The sequence below is a fragment of the Maylandia zebra genome, linkage group LG19 (assembly GCF_041146795.1).
Source record: "Maylandia zebra isolate NMK-2024a linkage group LG19, Mzebra_GT3a, whole genome shotgun sequence".
Classification (NCBI taxonomy): Eukaryota; Metazoa; Chordata; class Actinopteri; order Cichliformes; family Cichlidae; genus Maylandia; species Maylandia zebra.
In genome coordinates this window covers 28,602,486-28,628,882 of record NC_135185.1, presented here as the reverse complement: position 1 = coordinate 28,628,882, position 26,397 = coordinate 28,602,486, and the positions used below count along the sequence as shown (strand labels likewise).

General features: G+C 42.3%; 1 protein-coding gene across 3 annotated transcripts in view; it reads left to right on the top strand.

The window, feature by feature from the left end:
- zfyve28 (zinc finger, FYVE domain containing 28) overlaps window positions 1–22,851 on the top strand; it is a 28,401-nt gene extending 5,550 nt beyond the window's left edge. Inside the window, exons 2-15 of one of the 3 annotated variants that reach the window (XM_004540581.3) lie at window positions 3,417–4,035; window positions 12,472–12,612; window positions 14,588–14,725; window positions 14,902–15,104; window positions 15,239–15,328; window positions 15,429–15,518; window positions 15,601–15,702; window positions 15,792–17,276; window positions 17,469–17,564; window positions 18,269–18,432; window positions 18,522–18,638; window positions 20,523–20,627; window positions 20,762–20,865; window positions 20,964–22,851. In XM_004540581.3, coding sequence (XP_004540638.2) covers window positions 14,618–14,725; window positions 14,902–15,104; window positions 15,239–15,328; window positions 15,429–15,518; window positions 15,601–15,702; window positions 15,792–17,276; window positions 17,469–17,564; window positions 18,269–18,432; window positions 18,522–18,638; window positions 20,523–20,627; window positions 20,762–20,865; window positions 20,964–21,095 — 2,796 coding nt within the window. In that variant the 5' untranslated portion in view covers window positions 3,417–4,035; window positions 12,472–12,612; window positions 14,588–14,617 and the 3' untranslated portion in view covers window positions 21,096–22,851. The remainder of the gene's footprint in view (window positions 1–3,416; window positions 4,036–12,471; window positions 12,613–14,587; window positions 14,726–14,901; window positions 15,105–15,238; window positions 15,329–15,428; window positions 15,519–15,600; window positions 15,703–15,791; window positions 17,277–17,468; window positions 17,565–18,268; window positions 18,433–18,521; window positions 18,639–20,522; window positions 20,628–20,761; window positions 20,866–20,963) is intronic. The other 2 variants (XM_004540579.2, XM_004540580.2) reach the window with 2 other exon arrangements.
- Window positions 22,852–26,397: the final 3,546 nt, after the last annotated feature.

The following is a 26,397-nucleotide window of genomic DNA, read 5'->3' as shown; positions in this document are numbered from 1 at the left end:
AGCCCAGTTTCTGGAGTTCCTTGTGGACATCCCATTCTGCTTACCCAACAGCCACGTGGTAATTGATTTGGTGTCAGCTGCTGGGATTTAGAGAGCTGACCCTAGTGCAGATTCAGGCAGGCCAGGCAATTGAAAGCCTTTTTAAATTCATTGCAGGTCTGTAAGCAGAACCCAAGAGGTGTGAGGGCACGATGATTGAAGGAAAGTAGCCGTGGAAAACAGTAAGATTTTGAAGTACCACAGAGAATCAGCAAGTCTCAGTCCTGACTGAGGGGGATGTACACTTTTCTGCACCCTGTTTTTATTGGCATTGGTACCTTTTAAATTGCTCTCTTCATTATCATTGATGAAAAACATCACGATCACCTTTGTCTGTATTTATAAGTTTGACTGTTCTTGGAATTACCTGTAAATGAAGCGCCACCCCTCATGATTTGGCTTTTGTCTTCCCAGCAGAGGATGTGAGTGACAGAAGGAAAGGAGAATAGTAGGCTTGTATTTCTAGGTTAGATTTTGGATTTGGCTTTAGTTGAGAATAATGCAACTTTTTATCAACACTGTAGGGGTTTTTCTTACTGAATTTTATAACTAAGAACATTCATGCTTTACACACTCTTTGCTTAACTGTTTAAGTAATTATCAGATTATCAGTTTGTGTCGTTTTTTCTGTAGCTTTTATGTACTCAAGGCCTCAATAGCAAGAGCTATTTTTTTTAAAGATTGCGCAAACTGGTATGGTTAAGTTAAAATGAAAAGAGAGAGCACATAAATATAATAGTGACAATAAGGGAAACAATATGAAAATCTATAATTTCTTCTAGACACAGTAATGCTCTGTAATAGGTAAAACTGTTTTTGAAGAATTGGAAAGATACAGATTAGTAGTTTGGCAGCTGTAATGCATGAATGTAACAATGATGGGATAAATAAAATATATCTTATGTTATCCTAAATTTTAAACTCAGACCACAAGAAATAACACATTGGATGTTTCAGCACCAAACCTATTGTTCTTTTAGTTTGCTTTGCTTCGCCCTTTTATCGAGTTCACCTAAATGGGGATTCAGTCTGGAGACTGCTGGTTTTCCATCATCTGAAGCCTGCCTTGTCCTCTTCCTCTAATGTTTTGGGTCATTATCTTGCTGCAGGGTGAACCACTGACAAACCAGTTACTTGTGTTTATTTGTTGCCATCCATATTGAAGCATCTAGTACTAAATCCCGCAGTGCAGTATTTTTCTGATAATACACAGGTTGTCCCGACACTTCCCTTGCACAGACAGAGGGGTTTCTAACTAACCTTAACCCTAACCTATGGAAGCATCGGGTTCCAGTGTTTTATTTATTTTCATTGCTACAAAAATGCCGTAAGATCATTTTAAAAATAACTTTTTAACATGACTTTTCCGTTTATTTCTTTTCATTTTAAAAATGTAGGATTTTTGACGGCTATGAGCAAAGCACCTGCGAATGAAGTACCCTCCCCCACACCTTGGGCTTTGCCTACCACCTGCAGAGGATGGGAGAGAAATGAGGGAGAATGGCCAGTAACTTGGTTGCAGTCAGAAGTAATGCCGTTCTTTATCAACACTAGAAAACTTTGCAATGTTTCAAGGCCTAATTTACTTCTGGTGCTAAAGGGAGGCTTTAAGTTAATGCAGTTCATGACTAACAAAACAGTCTGTGTTCAGTAAAAGTTTAGCAGTTTTCCACTTACCTTTGTATCATGTTAATCTAAATTTTAATGCTGGGTATGCATCTAGCTGTTTTGCAGTGACGTTGAGGTATCAGGAGTGGGCTTTTAGGTATAATGCCATGTGCACAAGCATGATGACTGGCATAAATGTAAGCTTAGTTTACGCTTGCAGTTGTTACCTTTGCTCATGGTGGCATAAAAAGTAGTCATTATTGCTGATGACCCAATGTCAGGTGGTTGTGTGTTTAATTTTGTAACCTGCATCACGTGGCATGCATGCAAACTGGTTGACGTGGAGGCATGAGTCTATGTACTGGTCTTCCTTTAAAAGCATATTTACAGACTATCAGTTGGATTCCCAGTTGTCACAGAAGCTGTGCTGGGATTGCTCAACCAAAAGCAAAATGTGCGACTGTCTACAGAAAAGTGTAGATAAACCGATAATTGTCGCTGTGCTTGAATGACATAGTTCCTTTATATCACCTCTTCTGTTGCTATTACAGTCGTGTAGCATATACTTTTCTCAGCAGTGACGTCTGTCATTTAGAGGTAGACAGCAGTAAGTGAAGCTCAAGTATAAAAGGTTACAACGCTGCGTTGATGTCATAATTGCTGTGCGCAATAACTGATGCATCAGGCATAACCGCAGCTTTAATCTCCACCGACGCCAAACAGAGGTGTGTGTTTGCCCACACAAGTACTGTAGTTATCCCGGGCTGTCATTGTGTGACATCCTGGACAATACTCATTCTCATTCAGTGATCACAACAGTCAGTATGTGGACAGAATTAGCTCGATTGACTTAGAAGTGTGTGACAAAACTACGGGGAGGACGTGCGTTACCGGACTTGCGTGTTGATTCATTAAAATCAGGAAAATTCTTAAAGTCTGGTCATCGCAGCATAAGAAAAGGGTCTGAGCATCTCCACGAATGCTTTCATCTGATTGGGACACCGAGCGATACATGGAAAAAAAAAAGTTGTGATTTTATCAAATCTAAAAAAGCGTTCCCTTCTCTAGCCTTGATCCAGAAAACATTACCGGATTGTATAACCAGATTATTTCTTGCATAAGAACGCTGAGGTTTTTGGGACGAGGGGTGTCCCCATGTGTCACCACATGACCATGGGGGGGTGGGATACTGAACAAGCCCCAGGGCCACCTAAATCCTCAGTGCACTTGTGTGTTCACTCTGCCTGCTCGGACCATGTGCTGGGCACATGCTTGGGTCATTGCTGTAATACAACACCGGATTATTTCCATCCCTCACAGAGCAGACGGGCTCATAGATTATGTCATCAGCCCAGATGGGTTGAGCACTTTGATAATACTGAGTCAGTGCACTCAGTTAAGTTGGTAGCGTGCTGTGGACCCAGATCAACTTTCAGCTGGTTTGTGCAGAAATACTCCTCAGACATGAACACAGTTAAAGATTTATGTATTAAATATCTTAAAATGTGGTATTTATGGATGAAAGCCGACTATCAATAACTCTGAGGTAGGAAGGAAACTCCTGACGCGAGCTGAATACGAAGGGAATGACTCAACATAACTGGAAGTAAATCAGCATAACACGGCATAAATAATGGTTGCAGAAGTTTCCTTGTTTTCTACCAAAAAGATTGGCTTGCTCTTGCCATGGCTTTTATGCTGAGTCCTGAATAATAAATAAGGTGATGAACTGTTCTCAGCTGCTTTCTGTTTTTTCTTTTTTTTGCCAGTCTGCCAGCTGACTGAAAGAAGCAGAGTGAACTGGTTTCCCCCTACAATATTTGCCTCTGATCGTTGGAAGGAAGCCAGAAGGCAGCAAATTGAGCCTGGAATAGAGTATGGAGGGCACAGCAAGGTTTCTCATAAGTCCCTCAAGTGGGCTCAATGTGCATGCACCGATGCTATGGATGCTCATGAAGCATTAGCCTGACAACCGTCATCATCTGCACAGTCTGAATAGGAATGAAATCAGCAGCTCAAGAAAAGAGCTGGCTGAGATGATCAAAATGCTGATCACACAGCGGCAGGGAACTTTCAGTAGCACGTTTCAATGAGAGTCACGCCGACACCGCATGTTATTGATGTTAACGTTGAACAAAAAAACCCAGCAGAAATTCAACTGAGTCATTGTGAAATGATGTTTGAGGGGTTTTTACTCTAATTGTCACTCTGGATGAAATCTTGGGATCTTGGTCACCTAAAATGATGAGTTTCTGACCGCAGTGGATGGAGATTTAGAGTCATCCCAGACAGAGGGCACCCAGGACAAGTGACAGCAGGACTATAACAGGAGAGTGGCACGCCACAGGGGACAAGAGCCAAATCTGCTGAATCATTTCCTCACGCAAGGTAGAGCTGTCATTGGTGTTGAATGATGATAACACAACTCACGAGTTCGGGAGTCAAACCCCCAGATGTTTACAACTTTTATACCACGATATGACTCTGCTATTTTAAGGAAATTTTAAGAGAGATTTTCACAGTTATTCTAAAACTTTTAACAATTTTCTCTAAACTTTCAAAGTTTTTTTTATGTAGGCAGATGAACGCAGGCGCTTGTTTCCAATGGATAGCTTGCCTTTTTTAATTTTTGTTTGCTTTTTTAGAAGAGCCTGTAACATCATCATTGACTCATGACGCATGTAACAAAGTATATTACCAGTGGAGACTGTGGATCTGAATCTGTGACAGAGGACTGATCTGTGTTTTATTACTTTCAAAGGTCTGGAAAGCTTTTTTAGTGAATAAGTCATCGGTTTACTTTTAAAGGCCAGTAAAGCTATTTCAGTGAGTATGTCATCAGTTTCTAACGAACATGTGTTCTGCTCTCCAGTCGATACCACTTAACTACTGAGTGTAAAAGGGACCTTGCAGATACATTATTATTTTTAAATGTAGTTATGAGTCTTTTTTCATCTAGTGGGCGCTAATGTAAAAAATAATTTGGGTTTTGCCTCTCCTGGAGGGTGTCAGAATATACAGCATGTGCAGTTAAAATGTTTGTAAGGTCCTAAGTCCACTCCTACTGCCTGAAACTCCTTGTTTGGAGTCCAAGCTTTTATTCCATGACTTATCTACATAACCATGTGCCACATTTGCATAATGCCTGTCTAGGCACGCCTAGTTTGGCACGCCTTCAGACAGACTTGTTTCAGCTGTGAGCATTTCATACCAGATGTTGCATTGTTAGTTGGAACAATGAGTACAAGTCTTGAAAACCCAGGAGATCACTTATAGTTTTAATTGCAGTGTCAACACAGCCACCCATTTATTTTCTTCCACTTATCCAATTGAGGGTCGCAGGGGTCCTGGAACCTATCCCAGTTGTCATGGGGCAGGAGGCGGGGGATAAATCACACCTACAACTAATGTAGAATCACCAATTAATGAAGCCATGTATGTCATTGGGTTGTGGGATGAAGTGAGTTACCCCAAGAGAAAACATGTTTACTCAACACAGAAAGGCCCCTGCCTGAATTTGAATCTGGGGAAAGAGATTCACGTCAAAAGGCTAAAATGGATGAGATGAGATTAAAGGTTTTGGTGCAGAAGATTTTCAGGTTTTGAAAATGGGCTGCTGTAGTCTGTATGTCTTTGTAATGGCTGCATTAGTCCGATAATGTTGTGTCTGTTCACATGTAGCACATTATAACTCAACTAAATTTAAATTCACTTGAGCTGGTGCAGCTGTCTTAAAGGTTTTCACACTAGTGTCAGAAAAGGGGGCTGATGCAGACGTCTACACTGCATGAAATTCAGTCCTTTCATACCTTTGTACTAACTCTTATTAAATTATTATTCAATGCTGTATGGTTCTGTAGACCAAACAGCTCACGCATTCCTGCCTTTACCTAAATCAGCATGCCGTGAACACTGCTTGCCTTTGACTTATCCCCCATGATGCAATGCTGCAGGAATGTTTCCTCTTGTGTGAGGAATGCAGCAGGAGGAGGCTATAGCATGGTGTCTGTCTCAAACACTTCTTTTCTTCCTTCTTCAGCGTTGGCCTATATCCTTCAGAAAGTCTCCAACTGAATGCCGGCAGACTGTGAGAAGTGTTGTGTCCGGACTAGAAAAAGGTCTTTCACTGTCCCCCACTCCTGTTTCCTGTTTGGTCATTGACATTTGTATCATAGGCTCGCTCATTGTTGTTCAGTTGTCCAGTCGAACTGACCTGTCTTGCCACTGCTGATGTCACAGCTTTTCTCTCTGTTCAGAGGTCGAATTTAGACAAAGAGGATAAATACCTCATCTTGCGATCATTTGGCTGTATTCCTGTATGAATAATATTTCGTTTGTGTTCATTTACCATTAGCCTACACATTCAGAGACACTTAGTTATATATATATATATATATATATATATATAAAAAAAAAAAAAAAACACCCAGCGCGCCCCTGCGGGCGGTTTATCCTTCAAGCTCGGGTCCTCTACCAGAGGCCTGGGAGCTTGAGGGTCCTGCGCAGTATCTTAGCTGTTCCCAGGACTGCGCTCTTCTGGACAGAGATCTCCGATGTTATTCCCGGGATCTGCTGGAGCCACTCGCCTAGCTTGGGAGTCACCGCACCTAGTGCTCCGATTACCACGGGGACCACCGTTACCTTCACCCTCCACATCCTCTCGAGCTCTTCTCTGAGCCCTTGGTATTTCTCCAGCTTCTCGTGTTCCTTCTTCCTGATATTGCTGTCATTCGGAACCGCTACATCGATCACTACGGCCGTCTTCTTCTGTTTGTCTACCACCACTATGTCCGGTTGGTTAGCCACCACCATTTTGTCCGTCTGTATCTGGAAGTCCCACAGGATCTTAGCTCGGTCATTCTCCACCACCCTTGGGGGCATCTCCCATTTTGACCTCGGGACTTCCAGGTTATACTCGGCACAGATGTTCCTGTACACTATGCCGGCCACTTGGTTATGGCGTTCCATGTATGCCTTGCCTGCTAGCATCTTGCACCCTGCTGTTATGTGCTGGATTGTCTCTGGGGCATCTTTACACAGCCTGCACCTGGGGTCTTGCCTGGTGTGATAGACCCCAGCCTCTATGGATCTTGTGCTCAGAGCTTGTTCTTGTGCTGCCATGATTAGTGTCTCTGTGCTGTCTTTCAGTCCAGCTTTGTCCAGCCACTGGTAGGATTTCTGGATATCAGCCACCTCCTCTATCTGCCGGTGGTACATACCGTGCAGGGGCCTGTCCTTCCATGATGGTTCCTCGTCTCCCTCCTCTTTCTTGGGTTTCTACTGCCTGAGGTATTCACTGAGCACTCGGTCAGTTGGGGCCATCTTCCCAATGTATTCTTGGATGTTCCTTGTCTCATCCTGGACTGTGGTGCTGACACTCACCAGTCCCCGGCCCCCTTCCTTCCGCTTAGCGTACAGCCTCAGGGTGCTGGACTTGGGGTGAAACCCTCCATGCATGGTAAGGAGCTTTCTTGTCTTTATGTCAGTGGCTTCTATCTCCTCCTTTGGCCAGCCTATTACCCCAGCAGGGTACCTGATCACGGGCAGGGCGTATGTGTTGATGGCCCGGATCTTGTTCTTACCATTCAGCTGACTCCTCAGCAGGTACTTGGTGGTTGCAGCTTTTCTAGCGGCCTCTTCATGGTTCCCATTCGCCTGCGGGATCCCCAGGTACTTGTAACTGTCCTCTATGTCTGCAATGTTGCCTTCTGATAGATAGAGATATATATATATATATATTTTTTTTTTCCATTACAGTGATGCCAAATACACTCATGAAATGACAGAAGCATTTATTTATTAGCTAAACATCAGTATCAGATGATATTCCCTTTAACCCTTTATCACCCAAGTTTCATGCAGACCTGATGGACTTATCTCATCTTTCAGGAACCATATGAATTTTCTCTCCCTCCCAACATAGTCAAGGAGTAAGGTAATGTGAAGCTCACATGGTAAAAACTAGGCGGAGCTGGGGATTTTCTGTCAGTGTTAAGATAGCAGTGATTACTTTGTGCTACCGTGATACACAGCTTATCTCTGTAAAGCTCATCTTCTCTTCTTTCCTAAACTGTTTTGTCACTTAAAAAAATGGTTGAACAAATGGTCATTTAAAGATTTAAAGAGTGCTTGTAAAAAATGCTCACTCAACTTTGGACCACTAAAAAAATCTTGATAATCTTAGAATTATGACTTTTACTAACATTTAATGGCCTTTTCCCCCAGAAGTCTGCCTTTAGTCTCAGTGATCTGACTTTTCCTGTATAAATCTACCATTTTTCTCACAATTTGGGTGTTTTTATCCTCATAAACAGATTGAAGTCACTGAAAACATTTTCATTCATGAAAATATTTTTAGTATTACCCTGGATTTATCATGTATTCATTTATAGTCTATGTAAGTAGGGTGTAAAGCAACCTTGTGAAGGCCTTCTCTGCTCCCTGCTTCCATCTTATTCAGTAAACATAACACGGCATATGAAACATTGCATAAAAATTCACACACATGAACAAAATGTGCTGGGATATTATTGATTTTACTCGTAGCAAGTTGAAAAGCTGTGTTTGGATACAAAGTGGGTGTCGTATTGGCAATGACAAACATCTGCCCTACTGAAAGAGCCCTAAGCTCGAATTGAAATGCTGATCTGCTTCACTTTAGTGCCGCTGTTCTCCAGTCATCTTAACATGGGTCTTTACCTGGGAAAGACACATTATCTTCCTTGTGATTGCATTGTCATCTAATAAAAGTTTGACCTTGACAAAAAAAATGTACAAAATGTTCTTTTATTGTGCGCTACGTGTTAATTAGGATTGCCAGGACGTGTTTGGTTACTGCTAATAACCTTTCTAGAGCAGCATGTTCACAGTAGTTTTTCCACCTCGCAGTAATAATGCGACCCAGCTGTAGGAGATATCTCTGTTTTCTTCTTGCTGTTTGTTTCATTATTAATGAGCAAGAGAGTGAGGGAACAGCACCATGTATCATATTCAGAGAGAGAGAGAAGCACGCCTCCATGGGGAGAGCATCGTGCAACAGGAAACACTGCAAACTTAAGGGAAAAGATCCTGTGAGAGGTTCCGATAAATACCAGTATTCTCTGGTTTTTCACGTCATAAAAAAACACTTCCCGTCAGTGCACAGCAGGCAAATGTTTACTGGTGCAGCTCTCTCTGCTTCCAGTCTGCACAGTCATGCTGGCCTTTTGAGCTCCTGTGCCATCACTGAGGCTGCGTGGTTTGTGATGATGCACATCGGTATGTGGTCGCCGTTTTCAGAACCATTAACCTTTTGGTTAACAGAAGCCCTTCGCAGGATGTGTGTGTATGCGTTTGTGCACACTTGAAATGGAAATTTGGTATCTAGATTGTCCAGTTAAGTTTGAATTGCAATTATAGATGAACCGTTGTTGTGTTTCCATTTTTTTAACGTATCTTTTTCTGCCTGGTGTGTTGTGGCTGTGTGTGTGTGCTTCGCGCTAAGCCTTGAAGTGATTTGCTGTGTTGTGCGTTTTCGCCACAGTGAAGAGCACATGGCAGGAGATATCCACCAGCGCTAGGCTCTCTAATTACACCTGCTCTTCCAGGGAGCTTTTATACCACAGTACTGTGGAAAAGTCTTGCGCCACTCCTCATTTCCTTGTATTTTGCTTCCAAGGAGCCAAAATTTCTTGTAATTTCTTAAAGTTGCCTTAAGCAGTTTAGTTAGTTTTCCACGCTTTCTGAGGGTATTTCAAAACGTTTTTATTTTCACAGTTTTAACACAGTTTGATGGGCGTGAAATAGTTTTTGCACCAACAATGTAATTCCCAAAGATATATTATCTGAAAACATGACATATCATGGCACAAAGAAGTGACAGGGCTGAAAACTATGAAAGGTTGTTGAACAGTATCTGAAAGTCAAGTCTTTAAGCAAAGACTGGATACATGGCCCAATAACCGGAGTGAAAATCAGTGGTTACATGTCTTATGGAGTGATGAACCCAAAATGTTAATTTCTGGGTCAAATGTATGGGGGAGATCAGGAGATGGGTACAACAGTGAGTGTCTGTAGCCATCTCTAACACGGTGGAGGCTCTGTCATGGTTTGGGTCTGTCTTTCAGCCAGTCATGTTGGGGATCTTGTCAGAATTAAAATTATGAGTGCAGAAAAGTTATTGTCAGATTGGATCCACCATACAGTACGATCTGGAAAGCAACAGATTCATTATTCAATATGACAATGACCCCAAATGGAGTAAAATTGTTCCTGGATAGGAAAAAAAATACACACACAGGAGCCCCAAGTTCAGCATTATTGAAGCAGTGTTGGATCATCTTGATAGAGGACAGAAAATGTGGCCAAACTTGAAAGAACAACTCTGAATGCCCTTCATATGTTTGCGCCTCTAAACACTGCTCAGATTTCTTATTTTCCTAACAAAACTTAAAGAAATAAGGTGTGGCTCAAGACTTTTGCACAGCATTGCTTATAAACCTTTGTTAGCTCCTTTTGTTTAGATTTTAGCAGGGTTAGTCATTTATTTCCTCATACTGTATGTGTTTGTGAAATGTGCGTATGTACGAATATGAATTTCTATTGTATTTCTCACAAATCAATCCCAGCAAATGGGAAAGCAACCTGCGTTACGCTGGCCTTTACAGCGCCCTACTTACCTGATTTTATTTTTGTCCCTAAAGATCAGCAGTATGTTGGTTTGTTATACGTCCTCTGTGTCCTGTTAGTGCTTAATTGCTTTGGCGTGACTTCTCCCTCTGTTGTGCTCTTTTTATTTTGCTCCTTTCGTGTGAGATTAGCTCCTGTATGAGAAATGAAAAGTTGCCTTGAAGCGTTAAATTGACAGCTGGGTACAAAGTACGTTTACATAAACACTCCACCTGTTAACAAAAGGTTAAGTGGTAAAACAACATTAATAACAACAGAGATTTAATACATTATACCACTGACTTGTACAGCCTACGCAGAAAGTGGTAAGATAGAGAACAAAATGTATTTATACCTAGAAATCCACTGTGCAGTCTACAAGTGGTAATGAATGAATACAACATACAGTTCTCTTACTTGATTATTAGTTCCTCAGTAAAGAGTTGAAGAGCAAATTAGAAAATATTTTTTATTACTTTTACTTGGTTTCCTTTCTATTTGCAGGGTGGTTCTTTATTGTAACTATGCTTCTTGGCAATAAATCTTATTCCACTTAATTCCCTTAAATGTTGCCATGTTTAAGGAGAAATAATAATCAGTAATAATCAACCAAACACAAGGCTCAATGCATACAGTTAACAAGAGAGAGAGCATACAATGATGAATAATGATCTACACCCTGTAATGAAAGTAATATAATTAGGAAATCCATTTTGAATCGTGACATCATCTTTCAGCTAGAAATCTGTTTTGTTTTTTTGCTCAGCTGTTAGAAATTCCCCCTTCAAATCCTGAGTGTGAGTGACTCACCGACCCAACAAATCCATCCAAAAATCTTGTTTAGCTTCAGCTGTATAACCGTAGCGTTTTGTTAAGTGAGCAGAGCGTCAATTTTTCTGTTTTTTAGTAACAAATGTCTGATAAACGCAACACAATGGCCGCTATTGGATGACTTCTTGTGTTTTATTTTTAGGGCATTTTAAACAGCACCAATTTTGTTATGAAAGGTTAGGTAACACAGGTGTTATTAATCATATTTAAACCCGAGCAGAACCTTCGCCACTGTCGTTAGTAACACCTGTGTTTCCCTGCTGCTTAATGTGAGAGGGTTGCTGCGAAAAAGGCCTGTGGTAAGATGCATGAGTGTCTGTCTAAATCCAATCCAGGCTAACACTAAGACATAACCATAAAGTGTGCACTGAATGCTAAAGTCAGTTTGAGTATATGTATCTTCATAAGAATGATCACAAAAGCCATCGGTAGCGATCATGCTGTTAGCCCTGTGACTGGCAACCTGTCCAGAGTTGACCCTGAAGAAGATAAGCTGTTAAGAAAATGCATGGGTAGATGATATCAGCGACTGTTGTGAAAGTAAAAACACAACAGTTACGTGACATATTTTATATATCGACATCTGGGTCAGGAGTCAAACATCTTACCAAAGTGTCTGAAGACTTCCAAGTCCTTGCTTTACCTTGTCTGTATTGTTTCTAGTAAAGGTTTTGTTGTTTGCTTTCATGTATAGTGATTTCTTCTGTAAACACTGTGCTTTTTATGACATGTAAGATTAGGTCAGATGACTTTGTGCCTTGTGCCCCGTCCAGAACCAGGCGGGGTGCTCAACCTTTTTGAACTGCTTGCTTTGCCGCTAAGTTAATAATGTTTACTAAATGAAAGACATTCACTAAAATATTAAATGAACACTTCATGGTTTTTTAATTGTCTGACAGAGTAACATTCAGAAACTACTGCTCTGGGGGATCAGTGTCACTCAGGATGATTTCAAATGCTTTCTGTCTCTAATAATTCCATTCAGTGCTTATGTTTTAATACCCAGAATACTCAAATATGCCTAAAGATGGCCAATTATATTATATTATTTGCAGAAAATGCTAATATACTAGTATAATACTAATATGCTAATTTTGTAGCTAAGGCTACCTTTATCAAAAAGTGAGAAGAGGCTTTATGTGATGGATGAGGCACAATAGTTAAACCCAGAAGTGAATAGAAATAATACCCCTAATCTCTATAGATGAACGATGGTAAGAAATAACAGTCAGTGATAAAAGGATAAATACACATCATAAAGTAATTGAAACTTATAAGCTTATGCCATTTACATTGCCTTGCTTTGATTGTCAAATACTGAAATTACTGCTTTGTGTTTCTGTGCAGAGGACAGACCCTCAGCTCTTGGCCCAGTTCTATTACGCCGATGAAGAGCTGAACCAGGTGGCCACAGAGCTGGATAGCCTTGACGGCAGGAAGGACCCTCAGAGATGTACCCTGCTGGTCAACCAGTTCAGATCCTGTCAGGTTGGCAGATAACAAGCAAAACTTTCACTGTCTTTTATTACAAGCAATGCATGTAGATACGCGAATCTGTAATTTAGGTAAATTAACCCCGATTTTGGGTTTGGTTTTGATTTCCTTTGCTTGTTTTAATGTAATTTACATGATTTCCTGACTCTAACCTGATTTGGCCTCTCAACTAAAAATAAAGACAGCCACTATTATCCCTTTCCGGACACAGGCGCGGTGATATGACTGTTGCCTTAGTAAACACTGCATGAAACAGTCTTGCTGATAAGTGAGATAAGTAGACTTTGCTTGGAAGCCATCAGTTGACACAGTTAACTTTGCTCTGATAACACAGAGCCCTGTGTCACGTGGGCTCTCTGTAAATGATTACCGGAGTGGCTTCTTTAGAAAGAGGCATTTTATAACGTGAGATGATTTCCTTTTGGGATTAGAGTTGGTTTATTGGTCTCATTTTAATCTTCTGAATATAAATCAGGTTGAATCTGAGCCACAGAACAAGAATCTTAAGGTGTGAATTCATGGTGGGTTATTTATGTGCTCGTGCAGCGCATTGTTGCAGGTTTTCATGAGGTCAAGGCTGAGAGGAGATTAGCGGGTGATGCTGGGCATGAGTGATGGCTGCTATGCTGCGTCATGCTGAAAGACCTAGAGGTGGTAGGGGAGGTTTTCATGTGACCTGTTGTGCCTTAGCCTCCTCCCCACTGGCAGAGCGCACGGGGAGAACCACCTAATAAGGTCATCACTTGATCCCCGACTGTTCTCTTTCCTCTCCATCCTTCCCTCTGCCGTGCTGCCACCTTTTTTTTCTTCTCCATTATATTCTCAATTAGGCTGATTTTTAATTAGTCTCTGATTTTTTTCAATGAAAATATTTAACAGCCATTCCTAAGCACTTATACATTTAGAGAGGAGGCTTTTTAGAGTGGCTTCTCTCGAAGGCATTAAGGTTTTTTGAGAATGACTGAAGCAGCATGATACCCCATAGCCCAGAGGCCCTAAGAATAGAAAGCAAGTACATTCAAGCCAAAATGTTGTGCTTGAACCTGCCACTGCAGCTATCAGCTCTTATTCATGGACCTCTGCGGGGGTTGCTGGCATGCTGCTCACATTATGTTGGCACTGCTGTTCTTACAGTGTGGCCTGCTGGAACAGGCGTGCGTGTGCCTTTCAAAATGGACAAAGATTGAGATGGATGGAGAAACATAAGAGACAGGCAGAGAAGAGGCCAGATGAGGACAATAAGGAGAGTGAGATGGGCTTAAAAAAAAAAAAGGAGGAAGGAAGCTAGTCTTGTGTCATATTCAGGGTGTCGCTGCAGTCGCAACTCCTGAATACGTGGAAACAAACATAAGTGAAGGTTATCACCAGTGTCCCCTGCTGGGAGGCGCTCACAGACGTTGAGGTGGCACTTGGACCGGCCCCAGACACATGTGCAGAACACAGCCATAAAGGAATCAGTGGTTAAGCTCTCCCTCTCAAAGCTTTTTAATCTCTCTCCTCGGGGCGAGCAGAGAAAGACGCAGTGCTGTGCCCGACAAGATTACAGTGCACAGTGCAGCTGCGGTTGAGTGAAAGGCTCATTGTAAGTCATTGTTATGGCTGTTGTACATGCCAGCGGCACATAAGCTCTTGATTAGCTCTTGTTGTATGTGACAGTGCATTTTCACTGCTGGAATTATGGGCTTTAGTTCAATGTTTTTATTGAAGGAAAATGTAGCTGTGAGGGCCATAATGGTCTCATGTGTTTGTCAAGTTGTTCCCATTCACGTCCTAATCAATGGTCCTCAGACACTGCGCTATAATGGCCTTCTTGAAAGGGTGACCGATGTTTAAGCACGGATTATTGACCAAGATTAGTTAAACAAAACAAAACAAAAAAACGCTTTTCAAGAACAGACTTTCACTCGCTCGTGTTTTTCTCTGCCACTAGTTCAATTTAGTTTTCTGTCACTCCCGTGTTCATCTGCAGGACAACGTGTTGAACATCATCAGTCAGATCATGGATGAATGTATCCCCTTCGACCGGGCCAACAGAGATTTTTGTGTCAAGTTCCCCGAGGAGATTCGTCATGACAACTTGGCAGGGCAACTGTGGTTTGGAGCCGAGGTAGTGTATTCACAACTTCATCAATCTGGGAAAAAATGACCTTTCTCTGGCTCAAAACAAAATGATATTTAATTTTTTTTTTTTCACACACTGAGTTTTTTGAATGCCAAGTGTGCCATCGTAAACAATTTAATTCTCTGTGCATAATTATATTATCTCTGCTTGTTCCTGTCCAGTGTTTGGCTGCAGGCTCCATTATCATGAACAGGGAGATAGAGAGCATAGCTATGAGACCCCTAGCTAAGGATCTTACTCGCAGCTTGGAGGAGGTACGCAACATCACCAGAGACCAGGCCCTGCGAGACCTCAACTTGTACACAGACCGCATGAAGGACGCATTGCGACATTTTGACAGCCTTTTTGCTGAGTTTGAGCTCAGGTAAAAATAGAGACAAGACTTTATTATCAGTGGTATGCACTGGGTTAATCTAGATTTATCGTCCACTTAATGATATTTCTGCAAGTGTGCCAAAAAGTCATTACGTTCCACTTTCTGTTTTCTTCCACTGGCAGCTACGTGTCAGCCATGGTGCCTGTGAAGTCTCCCAAAGAATACTATGTACAGCAGGAGGTGATTGTGCTCTTCTGTGAGACTGTGGAGAGGTGAATTTATAGACAGACATTTTTCTGCTAAATAATCCTCTTCTGTGAAATACCACACAGAGATGATGCGGTTAATTTGACTACTTTTTTTTTATTTCAGGGCCCTGAAGTTGGGCTATCTCACACAGGACATGATTGATGACTATGAACCTGCACTGATGTTTACAATTCCCAGACTGGCCATTGTGTGGTAAGTGTTGCCTGTCCTTTCACTGCCCTCTTTGTTTTCCATTCCTTTGCACCCTCTTACAGAATTTTAAACATGTTTTTAGTGGGCTGGTTGTGTATCCAGAGGGACCTCTCAACCTAGACCGAAAATCAGAGGATATGTCTGAGCTCTTCAGGCCTTTTCGCACTTTACTGAAGAAAATAAGGTAAAAGCCATGAATATCTAACATGGCAACAAATGTATTTTTTCACAGTTTATCACTATGCTCCAGCTATCCTGTGCTGCTTTTTTCAGAGACCTGCTCCAGACCCTGACTGAGGAGGAGTTGATGACGCTAGAGAGAAACTTGTGCATTTCTCAAGAAGGGGAGTTGTCCACAAGCCAGGCGCTGGCCACAAACGGCGTACCAGCTCCAGTCCAAGAGAATCACTCGTCCTGCAGTCCTGCTAATGAAATCTCCAAAAGGGGGAGTGAGGGAGAAGAGGAGCCACCGGCTGCGCTTGTCTGTCCCAGTCAGGAGGAAGAGTTGGCAGGAGTGGAAAAAGGCTGGGAGGAGGTGGAAACTGTGAGGGGAGAGGAGGAACAGGAGCAGGGTTTACTCTGTGAGGAGGCAGAGGAGGCTGAGCTGGCATGCTCCATGCAGTACGATGAGGAGGAACTGGAGCAGCTCAACATGATGGTGTACCGCGTGGGAGACGAGATGTCGACTCTGCTGTCGCCTCCCAGCCAGGGTCAATCTCCAGCCCACGATCCCAACAGAGGACAGCCTGCAGGCTCCAGTGGGGTTTCCAGCACAGAGGTCTCTCCACGCAGAATCTTGGGGAGCCGAGAAAGGACGGGCATTTGTACAGAGGAAGACAGGGTCTTCTTCATGGAGGACCTGGATGCAGCAGGAGAACACATCACCAGAGAGCCTCGCTGTTATGTCACCTCTCCTCCCAAAGAGTCTGCTCGTCCTGTGCAGCGCAAGCTCGCACCAACGCCAGACTCGGTTAGGAACGGCTGGTTTTCTGAGACAACATCTGAGCAGCCTTGTCCACAGCCACGCAACCTGAACACACACTGCCCAACTGCAAAGTGTCCCCCTTGTACTAATGTCCCTGGTTCAGAACCTCTGCCTTACACCAATGGGTGGGACATGGGTTTAGAGGGGACAGCGTCTGAAACAGCTGAAGTCATCGCCCATCGTATGGGAGGCATGAAGCTGTCTGCTACAGTCATCTTCAACCCTCACTCACCCAGCTTGACAGAACTGGCTGTGGACAAGCTGCTGCTACCTCGGCCTACTCCCTCTGAGATTGAGCCCTGTGGCCCCCTGGTGGCCACTCACTGCCTGCTCAACTCTTGCGTCTGCTGTGGCAGCTGCGAGGATGGCCACGAGGATGCCATCACCACAGAGACTACTGGACTCGGTTTAGGGCTCGCTCTGGGATTGGACAAACATTGTACGACGCCTGCCTCCAGCGCTGTCATTCAGTCCTCTGCTTGTCGGCTCCCTCCTCGTCCTCACGAACACAACAATAAGGACGACGTGGCCCATTTGAGCCCTCCTTCCTCCCGCTCTGCAGAGCCACTCGAAGAGGCTCCTGGGCTGGGACACCAGGCTCAGGATTGTAGCTCTAGTGTCAGAAATGGAGCCTCCCCATGTAATCACCAGCTGAGGACTGAAAAAAGACATACTAGTGGCGGCCGACAGAGGGACAAGGAGATGGATAACGAAAATCCAGAAAATAAGGATATGAAGAGGTACACCAAAGAGGACAACAGGAGAAGCTCCAGGTGTGTTTCAGTTTCATTTTACAATATTTTATGTGGCGAACTCCTCCATGCTCCATTAACACATATCCAGTTTGTTTTGTTTTCCTTAATTCATCACAATTTTCCACTTTCTTTTCTCTTAATATTCATATCCGTTTGTTTTGTTTAAGTCTTTATATATATGCATGAATCTCTGTATTTGGTTATTTTTAGTTTTCAGAACTCTCCACTCAGCTCTGTGTCAGGTAGTGACTGTGAGAGTGTGTCGGTCACCACATGTAGTCTGTCGAGCAGTGCATATACACCCAGGTAACAAATCATTCATCCAAATGTGTGTCTGTCTCATGTTTGTGCTTACTTCCTGCTCACATTCACAGTAACTAAAGAAACCTTTAATGGCTAATTTTAAAAAAATGATGCATTTGTTAATTTGGGCAGAGTAAATGGTGTTATTGTGCATTTATTTCCACTTTGTATTAAAGTGGAGCTTCAAAGATTTTATTCCTGGACTCCACCAGAGTAGCTTTGCAAAGTTAAGATGGTCCTCATTTATTTTATTTTGGACCATTAGTTAATTTACTGTCTAAATCAAGCTTTTTTAGCTCCTCTCACTTTAAGGCAACTCCACTTTTGTTCTGATTGGCTGCCTCTTGCAAACAGAAGGTTTGAACTGAGGCTTTGTAGGGGTGCTGTTGTCACAGCCAGAGCTGTGTACCAGAAGTGACTATATTATGAGTATCCACTCTCATCTACATTGTGCAGTTTTCAAGAATAGAAAAAGAAAACAGAAGCAGAGCATTAAGAGCAAACTGAACCGTTTGGCTCTCAGGATGTCTCGTACATAGTGAATTTGTATGCATATATAAGAGGAAAATCAGGAAAAGGATAATTGGTCCACTTTAAATATGGAAATCTGCTTTTATTGATGTAAACTGACTGTGAAAATGATGTATGGACGTTTGGGGACAGATGTTAATTGATGATCCTTCACTGTGTCTCACCGCTCCCTTCAGTCCTGTCAGCAGTCTGACTCCCAGCTCAGGGACATCAGAAGACCCAGACCAGCAGGAGATCCAGCTGGCCGTACAAGTTGCCAAAGCAGCAGCCAGAAACAAGATCAGATCTCGTTTCCACAGCAGCAGCGACCTCATCCACCGTCTCTTTGTCTGTATATCAGGTATAAAAGCTCTCATTCTTGATTCGCTCTCTACTCACCTCTTTTTCTCGCTTGGCCTGATCTCCATTCTGTGTTTTTGTGTGATGCAGGTGTTGCTGATCAGCTGCAGACCAACTATGCGAGTGACCTTCGCAGCATCCTCAAGACTCTTTTTGAAGTCATGGCAACCAAGTGTGAGGAAGGAGACAATGATAAGCAGAAGAAAGGTCAGAAAGGTGTTTTTTGATTATGAGATATTTTTAGTGTTACAATATTTTGCTTTCTCTCTTTAACAGACTAAAGACTGAAGTCAAAACAGCCTTTTGAATTAAGCAGAAGTAGTAACTAGTATTTAGTCATATTGCTCAAAAGATTAAACTTTCTTATAAAGATTTAACCAGTGGCCACAATATGATTTTCTTTTAATCAAAACAATGGATTATGGATCGTGTGACAGTGTAAAAATGAATGCTTGCATTAATTATGTGCAGAGAGTGATCATTGTTCACTCGAATAGCATCGTTTTCTGAAGGCAGCTGCTTTCAGTGAAAAGCTCTTTAAAAACACACCATACCTACCACCTTACTTAATGAGCCTGATGTTTCCCTAATGAGGCTCCATGTGAAAAAAATTAACTCTAAATTAACAGTGATAGGTGCGCACCCCCAAGTGAGCAAAAAAAGCTGCTTAACATAAAACAGAACACATTTCTGATCGTGAAAAACTGCTTGTTTAAAAATAAATAAATAATAATAGTTTAATCCCATTATAATGGGATTTAATCCCCCATTTGAAAAACAAAAATTCACAAATGTAGTCACTGGAGAGCATGTTCAAATACTGCTATTCTCTTTATCCTCATTGCCACATTTGCAACACCTGATATTTGCATCAAAAGTCTCAGTTAGATGCAACATAAATAAATAATAGCAAATGTTACTAGCATTTTAGCTCTTTATGGCATGGTTGGAAACTGACGAAAAATGGTGGTAGCTGGGTCTTTGTAAGGAATATCAAATTCAAATTCAAATTCAAATTTTATTTGTCACGTACACAGTCATACACAGTACGATATGTAGTGAAATGCTTGGACAACTGCTCGTGACCTAAAGAGAACAAAAAAAGGAAAAGGCTATGAATAAGATAGGAAATAAATATGAAAAATTAAAAAGGGTAAATTTAACTAGGAAGGAATAAAATATAAATTAAGGTTAAAAATGAAATAACTGTACAACACAAATTAGAATGAAGGGTAAATTTAACTGGGAAGAATAAGATAAAGATAAATATATAAATTAAAGTTGAAAATAAAATAACTGTACAACAAAATACACAATACACAATATAGAACTATATAAGAATGTATGAAGAAATCTAAATATAAATAAATATATACACAATAACAGCAGCTGTACAAGTATTAACCGGAAATGAAGAATATAGTGACCAGTGTTGTGCAAAACCAAAGTCCAGAAAGTCCAGTGTGTGTGTAAGAACCATATGTGTGGGTCAGTACTGTGTGGTGGTGTGATTGAGAGACCGTATCGCCTGCGGGAAGAAGCTCCTCCTCAGTCTCTCTCTCTGGCTGTAGAGTTAAATTTTCCTCGAGTTCTGTTTTCTTTAAATAAAGCTGTTAGGCCTGCACTGTCGCCCCAAAATTTTCTAGATGGCACCTGACAGGGGTGCAAGTGCACATCAGGCATGTCTTTTTACACTGCCAGCTCCCTAGTACACGCAGTGTTTTAGTGGGGCTTTTTCTGGTTGTGTCATATTGGAAAAATATGCTAAGAAAAATACACAACCACATCAAAACAGAACCAGGTGCTTGGCCCAAAACAAGCTGATGACAAATGTAATAAAACGACAGCTTGCACAGTAATGGACACAGCAGTGCAATCTTAAATTGCATGCTGTTAGTCACATTATCTAGTCACTTCATCCTCCCATTACTGTTTCATATTAACAGTTAATTAAGTTCATATGTGAAAACAGCTTAGAAAACACTATAGGGTCTTTGCTAACAGCAGTTTTGCACTGTTGTTTATAACTGAGCTGTTAAACTAAATAACAATCAGTCACACAACACACATTTCTTCTTTTATGGTGTTCAGCGGGGCCTGTTATGCGCAGCGCAGTCCTGGAGGACTGTGCTCTGTGTCAGGAGACCATTTCCTCATCGGAATTGGCAGCCAAGGCCCGTGAGGGCCAGTTCGAAGGTCAGCAAATCCACAAACAGACCCACACAGATTTTTTTTGAAATGTCAGCCAGTTCCTTTCTCCTTCTCTCAGCAAACGTTAAGCTGGTGACAGCTCTGCTTTGTGTTTACTGTTTCTTTTTGGCTCTGTGCAGACCCTCCTGACTGGGTCCCTGATGAAGCCTGCAACTCCTGCATTGCCTGCAAGGCTCCGTTCACTGTTATCCGCAGGAAACATCACTGTAGAAGCTGCGGAAAGGTACGATCTGTTCGGTTTAACGTGAACTCGATCAAACTGATAATTCATGCGTTATCATGTGGATGGTAAGTGATACACTGCATGATGTGTCGTTTCAGATCTTCTGCTCTCGCTGCTCTTCCCATTCTGCTCCGCTGCCTCGATACGGTCAGGTGAAGCCTGTCAGGGTCTGCACACACTGCTACATGTTCCATGTCACGCCCTTCTACAGTGACAAGGCGGGCATCTGACCTCAGAAAACCATGCGAATGCACAGTCTGCCACAACAAGGACATATGCAACAGACAGAAAGCTGTGTACAAAGCAAAAGCAGCACTGCTCGGGTAACCCCTAATGGTCGTAATTGTACCAGCTAAGCATGGCCATTCAAAGATGACACGTCAGAAATTCCAGACAAAAAGCCACTGAATTCCGATTTAATATTTCTAAGAGATTCTGGTGTGTCAGCAGGTTTCTCTGCACCCACATGATGCACAAATGCCTGTACATGTTTTTTAAAAACAGGAAAGAGGAAAAGCTGGCAATAACAGATATTAAACTGGCATTGTGCAGCGGTCCTCTGTAGCAAAATCGAAACAGGCCTCCTTTTTCCCCCTCTTCTTTCTTATTTTTCCTTTTCGTTTTTTAGCTTCCGGTGTAAATGAAAGGACTTTGTGAAATATTTCCGATGCTTTAGCGAGCTTCCTATATTTGTGCCCGAACTGTCACGAGTCTTGGATTAATCAAAAGAATGTAAGTTGTGATCAACATGTAAATAACGGTAATTCTGGTAATAAAAACACTAAAATGTCTTCAGTAAACATTTGCTCTGCACTGGAACTGAAAAGCAACCTTTACCAGTCCACCAGTCCCAGTCAAGCAAAAGTGAACGATGGACGACTTTTATATTGAGATTCCTTCATGCTTTTAATGGCAGTGAATGTCTAATTCTGTATCACTTTGTAAGATGGAGTCTGAATTTCAACAAGACTGTCCATTCACCCCTCCACGGTTATGGGCTGTGCCCATTGCTTTTACTGTTGCAGCACGGCACACTGAGTTTTCTCCGGGGACTCTCCTGCACGCTGAGATGAATAAAAGGGATTTCTTAGTCATCACTGTTAGGTCTGGAAGGCCCCCTAGTGGAGAGTTGACCTCTCATTACTCAGTGCCCTGATTAGCACCACAATGTGTATAATTTGCTTTGAACCAGAGGCCTTTTCAGGTGCTGGCCTACAGGAATACAGGCCCGTTGATACTCGCTGGGTTTCTCTTTCTCATGATGCTATAGTGCAATATTGTGACTACTAATTGCAGTGGGCCTCCACATTTAAGAGACATCCCTCTGCTGTTTGAAATGCATCTACAGGCCCTTTCAGAAGAGCAATGTTTTGCTGATATGTGTTTACACTGAATTATATTCATCCGTTCCTCTGGTGGTACTGACGGTCAGGACCAGATTACTTTTGTTCCCAGATTGATGTCATTTACTCTCGACTTCCTCTCTGCTCTTAAATCTGCTTCCACAGCAATGACAGCATACACAGTATCTTCCATAGCTACAGTATATTGGTTTGTACATTTGATTGCTCTCAAGTGGCCAAAATGGACCACTGAGCACCTGTTACGAAATATCACATCCTATCCATTCTGCTCTGGCTTAAAGCAGTTCCTCAGGCTTTACATATTAAGAATCACTAAATACTGCTGTATCAATCTTATTTTCATCAAAGAAACATATGAACTTACTTTGGAAAGGTGTGGTTTTTCTTTTATAAAGAACAAAAATAATGTATGAAGCTATAATTATCTTTATGTTTAAAAAAAAACATGGAATCATGCAGTAATTAAAGGTTGGGATATCATATTATTTCAGAGCTTGGTCTTATTTTCTAAAACTTCAGTCCATTTCCATGATGAGAGCTGTGTAAAATATTGAATAAATACTGTTATATAGTTTTAAATGCAATGTATATTGAAATAAATGATTTTTTTTCCTGTTTAAAAGTAGTCTTCTCTTTATTCACGGAACGGATAGAGACTGAAAAACTGCAGGGCGTATGTTATGTTAACCGTCCCATGACTGGAACAGTTGCGAGCTGAAATGTGTCTGTCTTGATATTATGTAAAGATGATCATTTAAAGCCTGGAATAATTTTAGCTTCTATTTGCCATTTATATTCCTGGCACTGGAGTGGGCAGTGTGGGCCTACTGATGATCCTCCTTAACTGAATTTCTTTATGGAGTTTGAGTACCACATTGTCAGAGTTTCATCCAGCCCAATTATAGGATTTCTAAAAGCAGATATTGGACACAGCTAAAGTTTCCTAACTATAGCAGGTGATCAAGTAGCTGATTGTTCCTGGGAAGGAATACATGGAGAGGAATGAAAGCTACCAGGTAGGTTTGGATTACGACACCAGGCCTATGGTTTGTTGTTGCTGAGATTTGATCAACCATTGGCAGGTCATCTAGCACAGAGGGATGTAATGTTGGACATCCCCACCCCATTCATCCAAACAGGGGTGATGACGCATCCAATGAGAACCAAACCTTAAGAGATCCCTCTTTAAAGGTACCTTTAGAGGGCCAAATAACTCAGCAACATGACTGTCAATACTGAATGAGAGCCAAAACATCAGTAAAACACCTAAGTTCCAAGTACTTACTGAGTGAAGCAGTGATTGCAGTTGAAATTCTTCAGCATGGCAGAAGCTGATCTGTAGCCAGTAGGTGGCAGCACATGTTCATGGCTTCGCACCATTGTATCTGGATACTGAATGGGTGTTACTCACAGCACAGGGTGCTACAGTATGAAGCTATAAGTTTGACTTTTGAAGCTCGTAATTTAATCTGGGCATTTGCGGCAGTATTTCCAGGTATCCGTTACATTAATGATGACACTTACTTCAAAGCTGTAGCTCCTAAGTAAAAAAATCATGGTGTAATTATACTCAAACAATATAATTTATATATTGATTCATTTAGGTATTAAAAGTATCTTTTTATAATATAACTTAAGTTGGATTATGTAAAACAGCTAAAACCAATGTCTTCATGTAATACATCTCTGAGTTAGTGCACATGAGTATGGAGAGCCTCAAGTGCCAAAATGAGTTAAATAAATATATCATTAAATAATTTAAGTTGTTATTAATTAATTTAAATAGGAAAGAAGTAATAGTTAAATAATGAACTTATAATGAATATTCTGTGATCAACTGGCTGTTTGTGGCTGCTTTTGATTTGAAGTATACACTGCAAACATGCTAAATAACGACTTCTACTGCCGTTTTGACGAGCCATCAGGCAGCCTTCACACCTCCAACGACCCCAACAATAGAGGCACTTTGGACACTCATTCCCCCACCTCTCCCCCCTCCATAGAGCCATCACCACCTTCAAACTGTTCACCTGCAACACCCGCCTCCTCACCCCACACAAAAGAGGATTTCACACCACCTCCTCCGACCACAACTCTTCATATTCATGAAGCAGATGTGAGGAAGCAGTTTAGGAGTCTGAATGCTCGGAAAGCTCCCGGCCCAGACGGTGTGTCTCCTGCCACCCTCAGACACTGTGCAAACGAGCTGGCCCCAGTGTTTTCTGGCATTTTCAACTCCTCACTGCAGGCATGTCATGTGCCTGCCTGCTTCAAGTCCTCTACCATAATCCCTGTCCCCAAGAAACCTAGGATCACTGGACTAAATGACTACAGACCCGTGGCTCTGACATCTGTGGTCATGAAGTCATTTGAGCGCCTGGTTCTCTCCTATCTCAAGGCCCCCCTCCTGGACCCCCTGCAGTTTGCATACAGAGCCAACAGGTCTGTAGACGACGCCATCAACATGGCCCTACACTTCATCCTGCAGCATCTGGACTCCCCAGGAACCTACGCCAGGATCCTGTTTGTGGACTTCAGTTCTGCCTTCAACACCATCCTTCCAGACCATCTCCGAGGCAAGCTTTCCCAGATGAATGTGCCTGATCCCATCTGCCGGTGGATCACTGACTTCCTGACGGACAGGAAGCAGCATGTGAGGCTGGGAAAGAATGTCTCGGACTCCCGGACCATCAGCACCGGCTCCCCTCAGGGCTGTGTTCTTTCTCCTCTGCTCTTCTCCCTGTACACCAACTGCTGCACCTCCACCCACCAGTCTGTCAAGCTAATCAAGTTCGCAGATGACACCACCGTTATTGGACTCATCTCGGACGGGGATGAGTCTGCCTACAGGAGGGAGGTTGAACGTCTGGTGTCCTGGTGCAGCCACAACAACCTGGTGCTGAATGCCCAGAAGACAGTGGAGATTATTGTGGACTTCAGGAAGCACACAGCCCCACTCCCCCCCATCATCCTGACTGACACCCCCATCACCTCTGTGGACTCATTCCGCTTCCTGGGTACCACCATCACCCAGGACCTGAAGTGGGAGCCCACCATCACCTCCGTCATCAAGAAAGCCCAGCAGAGGATGTACTTCCTGAGGCAGCTGAAGAAATTCAACCTGCCAACACGGACGATGATGCAATTCTACACTGCAATCATCGAGTCCATCCTCACCTCCTCCATCTCCGTGTGGTACGCTGGAGCCACTATCAGGGACAAACAGAGACTGCAGCGTGTTGTGCGCTCTGCTGAGAAGGTGATTGGCTGCAGACTCCCATCTCTGCAGGACTTGTGCACCTCCAGGACACTGCGGCGTGCAGCTCGGATCTCAGCTGACCCTTCTCACCCTGGACACAGTCTGTTTGACCTGCTCCCCTCAGGCAGGAGGCTCCGGTCCATTCGCACCAGAACCTCTCGCCATAAGAACAGTTTCTTCCCCTCTGCTGTTGGTCACATGAACAATAACCATATGACTGTCCCCGCCACTAACACATGACCCTACGCTGTGTCACTGCATCATTTCATGTTTGGCACTGATCACCACCTGCACTCATGTATATATCTTTCTACGTAGCACTCTATTCTTATTCTCATGTATATATCTCATGTATATCCCATGCACATATCTTTCTACATAGCACTTTTAATTCTTATTCTTACTTTTTTTTTTTTTTCATGTCTATTTAAGTGCTATTTATGACACTATGTTTGCACTGAAGCACCGCAGAAATTTCCTAATGTTGTAAACCTCAACATCTGGCAATAAACCCCATTCTGATTCTGATTCTGATTCTGATTCTAAATGTCACAAATCTCTCAGATGTGAAAACTCGCTATTGTTATCGCTCACTTTTTCTCCACCGTCACTCCCACAACTGTTCCCTCTTCCTACGCAACCAAATACATTTTGATTAGTTGATGCGTTTTTCTGCAAATAGGCTCTGGGGGTTTCCTCAAAAAAAAAATCCTGCTTTGAATTTTGACAACAGAATTCAGAGTAAAATATTTATTCTGGACTTACTTGGCCTATCAACACAATTTGAAAGCTAAAAAGTCACAGTTTTGACACAAGTTGAAACAGAGACTCTGTGAGAGTGCATCTTGCTACTATATAATCTTAACTTGGCCATGTGATTTAAACTCTAGAGGGTTAAACGTGTCATTA